This window comes from Erinaceus europaeus, chromosome 6 (assembly GCF_950295315.1).
Source record: "Erinaceus europaeus chromosome 6, mEriEur2.1, whole genome shotgun sequence".
In the NCBI taxonomy this organism is placed as follows: Eukaryota; Metazoa; Chordata; class Mammalia; order Eulipotyphla; family Erinaceidae; genus Erinaceus; species Erinaceus europaeus.
In genome coordinates this window covers 62342047-62352349 of record NC_080167.1, presented here as the reverse complement: position 1 = coordinate 62352349, position 10303 = coordinate 62342047, and the positions used below count along the sequence as shown (strand labels likewise).

At 42.2% G+C, this 10303-nt stretch overlaps 1 protein-coding gene across 1 annotated transcript in view; it reads right to left on the bottom strand.

The window, feature by feature from the left end:
• Positions 1-1600: 1600 nt before the first annotated feature.
• GAD2 (glutamate decarboxylase 2) overlaps positions 1601-10303 on the bottom strand; it is a 70642-nt gene continuing 61939 nt past the window's right edge. Inside the window, exon 16 of the mRNA XM_007526505.3 lies at positions 1601-5251. Coding sequence (XP_007526567.1) covers positions 5078-5251 — 174 coding nt within the window. The 3' untranslated portion in view covers positions 1601-5077. The remainder of the gene's footprint in view (positions 5252-10303) is intronic.

Sequence of the window (10303 nt, the reverse complement as noted above, 5' to 3'; positions counted from 1 at the left end):
GCCTCACTAGTGGTGAATAGGGCTGCAGGTGTTTCTCTGTCTCTTTCCCTCTCAATTTCCTTCTCCCTTCTTAATTTCTCTGTCTCTATCCAATAATATATCCAGTCCCCATCTGCAGGAAGGACACTTCATGATCTGTGAAGCAGTACTGTAGATGTCGCCCAGTCTCCCCCTTCCCTCTCAATTTCTGGATGCCTGTCCAATAAATACAGAATTAAAAAAAAATTAAGCAATTTGTTTCTAAGACTTCTGAGAACTGTGGTGGTGATCTTTGGAAAGTGGGAGGGTGGGGACACAGATCTTTAGTGGTGGGTGTGGTGTGGAGCTATATGCTGTGATCTTACAATCCTGTAACCTACTGTTAATCACAAATAAAAATGGAAAAAATTGGGAGTCGGGCAGTGGCGCTGCGGGTTAAGCGCAGGTGGCTCAAAGCGCAAGGGCCTGCATAAGGATCCCGGTTCGAGCCCCCGGCTCCTCACCTGCAGAGGAGTCGCTTCACAGGTGGTGAAGCAGGTGTGCAGGTGTCTATCTTTCTCTCCCCCTCTGCCTTCCCCTCCTCTCTCCATTTCTCTCTGTCCTATCCAACAACAGCATCAATAGCAACAACAATAATAACTACAACAATAAACAACAAGGGCAACAAAAGGGAATAAATAAATATTTTTTAAAAATGGAAAAAATTGAAAAAGTGACATGAGGAAGACTCTTGGGGGAAGGTGAAATTTGAGTCAAAGCTCTTTATTAATGGGGCTATCTACTGGTGCAAGGGTATGCACCTCGGGTCCTGAAGGGCTCGTCTACACAGCCTCTGCTGACTACCTCTGCCAGACCCAGGACCCACGACCCAGGACCCAGGTATGACTAGCAAGGTTCTGCCTTGGTCCAGTCAAAGCCAAGAGAATGTACTGGTATGGCTGCTCGCAGGGAAGGGTTGTTTCACTTTCCAAACTCGAAGGCTCAGGTCTGTTTTTGTTTTCCGTAAGCCCAGAGAGTCCTTTCCAGATTTATTCAGAGAAAGAAAAAGAGGTAAACTATTGCAGCTGAAGCTTTGAGAGGTGTAACAATAGCTCAGAGGATGGGGGTACCATGAGATTTGTGGCCAAAGAAGTGGTGGCATGAAGGTGACACAAGCTGTGATCCTCAACTTCTGGCTCTCAAGCCTTTCTCTTTCCCAGCTCTCTCTATCTCATATGCACACACAAACAGTGATGCCTATTGACCAACAAAAGCTACACTGAGTGTTCGTATAGTGCCACTGTTTCATCTGGTGGGCAATTGGTCATAGTAAAATATAAGAAGAGAAGAGAAGGAAAAGGAGAAGGGAAGGGAAGGGAAGGGAAGAAAAGAGAGAAGAGGAAAGGGAAGGGAAGGGAATAAAATAAAAGAAAAAAGGAAAGAAAAGACCAAACCTGGTTAAAGCAGAAACCAGAGTAAACAAACTGTCTCCATCACGAGCTCCAGTAGGGGGCGACAGCAGACAGAAGAGCTGTTTTCCTCCAAGGACACTGAGGTTGGTGATGATCTAAGCACCTTTTATCCATTAAATATTTATTGCTTCACCTGAAGAGCGTCCAAAAGAAGCAGCCAAAGCCCCAGATGTGTCCACGTTTACACATTTATTTGCACTGAGAGCGACAACACAGATCAAATACTTGATCATACACAAGTTTATATTTGGTAAGAAGAACAAGTTGCCATGTTTACTTTTTTTTTTTTTTCTCTTGATCTTTAGTGATGGAGCCATGTGGGGGAAATGTCGATGTCTTTCAGAGACACCAGTTGGGAACGGTGTTTTGGCACAGATGACTAAGAAATACACAGTGACTGTATTTAGCGTTGGGCAACAGAAGAGCACGTGCAAGATGACGCCCTTTCCTGGTGCCTGGGCTCCTCCCCCACACTGTAGGGACAACCTTGTGAGGTGAACCCTCTCCTGAACCCCAGCAGGTTCAAGGTCTGCAGTCTGGGCAATCTGTGGCCCTTCAGAGCTGAAATAGCAAAAAAACAGCGTTCACCTTGTGTTTTGTGAAATCACACAGTTCTCAAAGGCGATTTCTCAGCGGGGAGCTTAGCAGAGGGCCTCTTCAGAGCTGCTAGGGGATGGGGTTAGCAGAGAGTGGGGTAGGGAGAAAGCACACAAGGACAGAGGCAAATGCAGTTCTCATAGTATCGGTACAGCTACCACACACACAAAAGGACACATCAATAGTATATTGTGCAAGCTTTTACGGCAACACAGGTTGATTTGCACACTGTACAGTTCAGGTCTAAAGTGCACAACCCCAATCTGAGGCGACAAGTCAGTACGATCAATAGCATGAAGGCAGCACAGTTACACACACGACTGAGTTCCTTTCCCTCCCTCCTCGTGACAGTACATGAAGCCAATACTGTTCAAACATCTCAGGTCAAAGACATACTACGCTTTTTGTTCAAGTATTTGAAATAATAATAATAATATTAACCCAACACAATATTGCTGTATAAATGAAAGTGGCCACTTTGATTCTCATTAAAGCTAAAACCAAACATTCCTAAAATTTATAAAGAGTGGTTCCTACTCTTTGGTACTGGGAATTTGGGCTAATAGTCAAAGCCATTTTACGCCTCCTGTTTTCTCTGTCTCTCTGTCTCTGTCTCTCTCTCCCCTTTTGCCCTTCTTCCCTCCATCTTGAGTGGGTTACAGACCTACACCTTGGAGGATATTTATTAAACTATTGGGGCTGCAAGGCTTTTCTTTACTTCCTTCCCTAGGGCTATACAGTTGATGGAGGTTTCACTGTGTAAGATTTAGCAAGGTTCCCAGCAAAATAGGAGAAGGATCTGCAGGGAACAGGGGGTGGGAAAAATACTGATAAACACTCTGACAAATGTTATTTGGCTAGACTTTCCTACACAGGCACAGATACTCTTTCAAGTTCCAGCAAGTTAAAAAAACAGCAGCTTCTGATGGAGGGATCTGCCCCCCGCAAGTAGAAGCATCTTGAATTATATAGAGATGCATGTCCAGATCAGGGCAAGAACTCCACTCACTTCTCCAAGCAGGACAGGGGCTTTGATAATTTGGTAAGTGCCTCTGATTATGAAGCAGGCAGGGTCTTTTGGACCTGAGGCTCAAGACAGGTGGGTATCGATGTGCTTATTGCCAATTTCAATAAAGAGGGGGTTATATATAAGTAAGCATGGGTGACTTTTTTCTTCATGAAATTCTGGAGTACAGAAAGGACTTTTCCATACTTATGAAAGGGAATCTATTTGCTTTCTGGACAGCAAGATCCCCAAGCCACGTTCATTTAAAGCATCAGTGTTTTCATAAATCATCTGGGAGAATGTAAGGGCATGAAAAGTTCATGAAAAGTTCAGATGTTTGGATCCTATTTTCACCAAGCAGGAATCTCCTCTCTATTGATGGACAAGACCCTCTTTCTCCCCTGGTAGACCAATAGTCTTTCTGTTGATTAGTCTGGGCCATACAGAAAAGACACACATTTCTAAATTTGGATCTTCAGTTTATACATGGGAGTTCCTAGTCTTCCTGCTAGAATTTGGAGTCTGACAATCAGTGACTCCATAAATAACTATAGAAATTCTTGTTAGTTCCTGTCTTTACATCAGGGCATCAAGGGAAGAAAGATAATCTGATTTTTTTTTTAATTGTAAGGATCTTATCATCTATATCCTCCAGACAGCCTGAATCTTGGTGGGAGATAAACGATTTTAAGATGTTGTCTCTAAAAAAACAAGGAGTTTATTTCATGAGAGGGGAAATAACCACTCAGGGACTAGAAAGTAATTATTTGGGACTCAGTGATAGGATGCCTGGCAGGAGAGATGACTGTGGGTAAACATTCAGATGGAATTCACCCAGCGGGTAAATGACTCCTCCCTGGTCAGCGGCAATATGGCACCCAGGATGATGTCCATTCTCACACAGAGATCTCTTCCCTCAAAGTCAAGTTTAATTTTCCTGGGCTTGCCACATCCTAGAGTATGCTGATTTCCTCTTGGCTCAGGCTGAGCAGATTTCATTTCTATTTTACCTAATTAATTCAAATGACCTAATAAGAGAATATTATTTGGGGAGATGCCTCAATAAATAGCATTGGCCTTTTGTTGGAAACAAGCTGAACTGGAAAGCAGACTAGAGACCCTAAGTTAGTCTAAGTAGAAGCTTTGTTTAACAGGTTTACTGGATGAGTCCGATAAGGGTCCACAGGGCTGGAAAACTTAAATAGGGAGAATATCTTATAGTCAGTCTATCCAATCATTTTAAAGAGCTTGCAGTATCTTTCTTTGTGTTTGGTTTGCAATATTAACTTTATAGATGCCAAAAGCTATCACATGAATAAAAGGAAGGCATCCATCTTCTTAGAATTTTGTGGGCCTACAGTTTTAAAATAACTCTGCTGAGTGTTTTATTGTGCCTTCAGTAAAATAAAGAGAGGAAAAATAAAAGCTGACTTTGTGTTTATATCTGCCCCTGCAGTTTGTATAACCCATATAAAATAAAAATCTATATGTTACAAAATAGGATTTCTTTTTAATATATATATATATTTTCCTTTTGTAAAATTATATGTATTTAAATACATTTGAAATGTTGCTATAGTTAAATTAGAAATTGTTTTTCTAATACTATGAAAAAGGCAAGAGTTTTTTTTTTATTATCAACATACATTTTATATTTACTTTACTCTTTTTCTTGGCACCCCCAGAGAACCTTTTATGATTCAGGGGCAGTTTGGCACTATTCAATACTACTACTCTGAAATGAAAATAAAACTTGATTTGCAACACTCTGTTAAAATTAATGGAAGTATTTATAATAATTGTAAGCTTTTCCTTATTGATTGGAACACAGCCTTTTGTCACTAATTACTAGAGAGGTATTCTCAACTTCAGGAAGGATTTTTAAAAGGAGCAATGTTTTCTTGATATTGAAACTGTACTCTACTTGGACACCACACAAGATAGAAATAGATTGACTTTGGAACAAACTACAAATACATTCACACAGTTTGTGACAACTTAATTGTCTACCTAGAGAATTGAAACAGCTTAGTGATCCGGGTTATTATAAATCTTGTCCAAGACGTTCTATTTCTTCAATCAGGAAGTCAATATCTTGGTGAGTAGCTGCGGGATTTGAGATGACCATACGGAAGAAGTTGACCTTGTCTCCCAGGGGCTGGTAGCTGACCATCGTGGTCCCAAATTCCATCATCCTGGCCTTAATCACCGGAGCCACCTAAGGGAGAGACGGACCAACACCGTTGCTCCCAGGGATTCATTCTCCTCTTCGTTGACAAACCTAACATCAACTAGTGTTTTCCATTGTCAACAAAACAACAGGACCATATTTATCTTCTCATGAAAGAATCGTCTCTAAGTTTCTTGGGGATTAAAGCTAGAGTAGTTCAAAATGCCCAGGATCTTGGCAGTCATATGAGGAGTGATACCTAGTAAGTTATCAGGTTTGTGCCATCTTACCCTTGACTTTCTAATATGTGTTTTAGGGAAAGCTGGAAAAATCTGGTGTTGGTTCTAAGACTAAATAGCAATACAACATGTGGAAGGAAGGCTAATTTTTTTCCTTCAGTAAATGTGAAAACATCTGGAAAAAAACAGTCCAGTGAATGGTTAACAAGAGATAAAAGCCTGACTATCAAATGATGTACAGAAAGAAATAATCGCTGGAGACACTGGGTCAATTTTATTGAGACCCAAGAACTTCCGGTTTCTTTCTTTCTTCCTTTTTTTAATTCTGCTTTTGCATGGACTCAGTGTATGAGATATTTTGAAACATATTTTTTAGCAAGATGAAGAATCAACTGAGGGAAAAAGAAGAAGGCTGAACCCACTGGGACTACCCTTACAGAAGCGGGTTGCAGAAATCTCACTGTGCTGATCACAGAAGTGATGGCATTAGTGGCCCTTCGTGGTATATGATGAAGTCAACCTCAAACTCTGCAGCTTGGCAGAGGCCTCTTGTCCCCTAACTCTGGGGCTTCTTCCTCTAGTGCTCCCCGAAATGACTCTTCAACTCAGAAAAACCTATTTACTCAATATTCCTTGATGGTGACGCACATAATTTCTCCCTTCACCCTTGTTCTCAGTCTTACCATGTCACACACACTCTATTTCCTTAGAATTTCCATTCTCTGGGGCCAGGTGGTAGTGCACCTGGTTGAGTGCACACATTGCAGTGTACAAAGATCTGGGTTCAAGCCCCCATTCTCCATCTGTAGGGGGAAGGCTTCACAAGTGGTGAAGCAGTGCTGCAGGTCTTTCTCTCATCCTCCCCCTCTTGATGTCTATCTTCATAAAAAAAATAAGTAAAATAAAATAAATAAAAATAATAAACAAGAATTCCCATTTTCTTTTACATACGTGCCATCATAGTCCTCCAGATGTGGTGGAGCCTTCTCTGACTGCTCTAGTCCATCAGCCTTTTTCCTCTTTTAAGCTGTAAATCCACCACCCTCACCTACAGACCCTGACTATGCTCTGATTTCCTGTTGTCTTCTTACTGATGAGGAAATACAGGTTGTCTCTGTACTTCTATGGTGAACTTCTGAAGGGCAGGGCCAGTCTTATTTTTATTTGATTTTATTTTGCCTCCAGGGTTATCACTGGGGCTCGGTACCTGCACTATGAATCCACTGATACTGGAGGCCATTTTTTCCCATTTTGTTGCCCATGCTGTTGTTGTTATTGCTATTGTTGCCACTGATGATGTTATTGTTGGCTAGGACAGAGAGAAATTGAGAGAGGAGGGGAAGACAGAAGGAGGAGAGAAAGATAGACACCTGTAGACCTGCTCCACCACTTGTAAAGCAAACCCCCCCTCCCCCCGCTGGTGGAGAGCAGGGGGCTCCAACTGGGATCCTTATGCTGGTCCTTGTGCTTTGTGCCATGTGCGCTTAACCTGCTGAGCTACCGTCTGACCCCCAGCAGGCCCAGTCTTTTCCTCTGTTTGTTGGCCAGCAGAGCCTGGGGGCTACATGGAGGGCTGCATGAACCTTATAGACTCTACAGAAGAGTGTGATTACTGCAACTTTTTGGAGGCAACAGAGGTCGTTTATCCACATGAACAACTGCCCATATCTTTTACCGTGGGAGTTCATAAATGTGCATCTGATCTTTTAAATTCACTGCTGCGTATTTGTATCCATGAGTGATGAACATGAGGGCAACTTTCAATTTATTTTAAATATGCACAGTTAGCAACTCGGTTCAAAATGGGGCTCGTGCCCTGACACTGTAGTTGGATGCATCTTAAGAAGATGATTCCCAACAGCAGATGAGTGGCTGAGAAAGCTGTGGTATATATACACAATGGAATACTATACAGCTATCAAGAACAATGAACCCACCTTCCCTGACCCATCTTGGACAGAGCTAGAAGGAATTATGTTAAGTGAGCTAAGTCAGAAAGATAAAGATGAGTATGGGATGATCCCACTCATCAACAGAAATTGAGAAAGAAGATCTGAAAGGGAAACTAAAAGCAGGATCTGACTAAATTGAAAGTAGGGCACCAAAGTAAAAACCCTGTGGTGAGGGGTAGACATGTGGCTTCCTGGGCTGGTGGGGGGTGGGGGTGGGTGGGAGGGATGGGACACAGTCTTTTGGTGGTGGGAATGGTATTTATGTACACTCCTAGTAAAGTGTAGTCATATAAATCACTAGTTAATTAATATGAGAGGGGGGAAATTAATTGTATATCTCGAAGTTTTTAAAACACAGACTGAGTCTTTTTAATTTATAGGCTGTGTATTTGATATTCGGACTCTCTCAAAAGCCTAGACCAAGTAGATGAGAAGCAACTGGTGGCACAGATATATACAAGATACTGGGTACTATACAGCAAACCCTAACAAAAGGACTTTTCAAAGTTAACCCAATTACCAAAAAATGTGATGATAACATTAACTATCCATTGTCTTTTTGAACCCTAAGATAGCAGGAACCTCACATCTCCACTATAGAGCCTATATTTCCCCCAGTGCTGGAACCTTAGGATAGGGCCCACTTTCCCGCATGCCTCTCCCAATCCATATCAAATAATATTGCATCTGCCGATCGCAACCTAATCAACGCAACGATTGCCACCTCAACATGCTTTAGCTCAGACTGTGTCCAGAGACTTCAGGTGTGGAATGACAACCCTTCAGCTTCATTACTCGGGTGAGACCTTTCCTTTCATAGTATTCTCTAATTCCATCCCAGGTGGTTCACTTTCTAACAAAGTTTCAAAACCTAGATATAGACCAGGTTCTGTGAGAGAGAGCATATATTCACATGTATCCATAAACAAGTGCAAAATATATACCTGAAAGCAGAAGTACACCAGAGTTTGCAGTGAGTACCCCCCCCGCAACACTTCATCTCCACTATTCCAACCTTTGGGTCCATGATTGCTCAACAATTTGTTTGGCTTCGTATGTTAACTCTCTTTTCAGTCACCAGGTTCCAGATGCCATCAGGATGCTGGCCAGGCTTCCCTGGACTGAAGACCCCACGAATGTGTCCTGGAGCTCTGCTTCCCCAGAGACCCACCCCACTAGGGAAAGAGAGAGGCAGACTGGGAGTATGGACCGACCAGTCAATGTCCATATTCAGTGGGGAAGCAATTACAGAAGCCAGACCTTCCACCTTCTGCAACCCACAACGACCCTGGGTCCATGCTCCCAGAGGGATAGAGAATGGGAAAGCTATCAGGGGAGGGATGGGATATGGAGATTGGGTGGTGGGAACTGTGTGGAGTTGTACCTCTCCTACCCTATGGCTTTGTTAATTTATCCTTTCTTAAATAAAAAATAAATTTTAAAAAAAAGAAGAGGATGATTAGACTCAAATGGAATGCTGTTAGGAACATGTGACTTCTGAATATCTACACTTAAGGCAATCATTGGCATACAATGAGGGTTTCACCCTCAAATACTGAAAATGCAAAATGACACCGTTCCTCTTGTCAGGCCCAGTTGTTTACTAGTTACCAAACATAAAGCTGGATACTATGATTCCATTCTGAACTCCATGGGAAGATGACCTCACTGATGTGTTCTGGAACCTCACCTCCCCAGAGCCTATCCCATGAGGGAAAGATAGAAACAGGCTGGGGGTATGGATGGACTTGCTAACGCCCATGTCCACTGAGAAGCAATTACAGAAGCTAGAACTCCCAGTTTCTGTAAGGAGTTTTGGCCTATAATCCCAGAGGGGGAGAAACATTACAGGAGGATGACTTAGAGGGCTCTGAACCCCAACTCCATCAGGACCCAATGAGAGAAGAGGAAAAAAGGAAAGGCATTTGGAAGTAGTAACAGGAAGTGAAAAATAGTAAAAAGGAAGATAGGATCATAGGAAAGTGGGCAAAAGTACAGATTGATAGGTAGGTAGATAGACAGATAGATAAATAGATAAAAAGATAGACAGAAAGAGAAGTAATAGTCAGCCCATATCTGTGACCTTGGGAGAACCACTACACTTTTACAGTGGAGGGAATGGGGGCACAGAACCCTGGTGATGGGGTGGGGTGGAGCTGTACCTCTGTTATTTTGCAATTTTGTAAATCACTAATAAAAAAAAAAAAGCTGGAGACAGTTTACCTTTACCTCCACTTGACATCTTAAACAATTCTTATTGCTTTATTTTAAAATGAATGTAGATGCTGGTTCCAGTACTAATATTTTCTGATTAATAAATCCTTTCTTTTTTTTTTTTTTGCTTCCACAGTTATTGGTGGGGCTCGGTGCCTGCACCATGAGTCCACTGCTCCTGGAGGCTCTTTTCCCCCCTTTTGTTGCCCTGGTTGTTTTATCATTGTTGTAGTTATTATTATTGTTTTTATTGCTGTCATAATTGTTGGATAGGACACAGAGAAATGGAGAGAGGAGGGGAAGATAGAGAGAGGAAGAGAAAGATAAGACACCTGCAGACCTGCTTCACCACCAGTGAAGCAACTCCCCTGAAGGTGGGGAGCTGGGGGCTCGAACCGGGATCCTTACGCTGGTTCTTATGTTTTGTGCCACTTGTGCTTAACCTCCTATGCTACAGCCCAACTCTCTGATTAATAAATTCTTATCCACTTCCTACCCCTTCCTTGTAGATGAAGAGATAATGTAAACAGAGATTCCTTGATTGACTTGAACTCTCAATTAAAGGGCTAGAGGTGTATAGAGAGCAATAGTCTGGGATCAGATTCTGAAAATGGATCTACTAGAACATTTTAGTCTCAGGACATAAGATGAATTGATTACTCTGTGCTGCCTGGCATGGTAAGTCAATGTGTTCC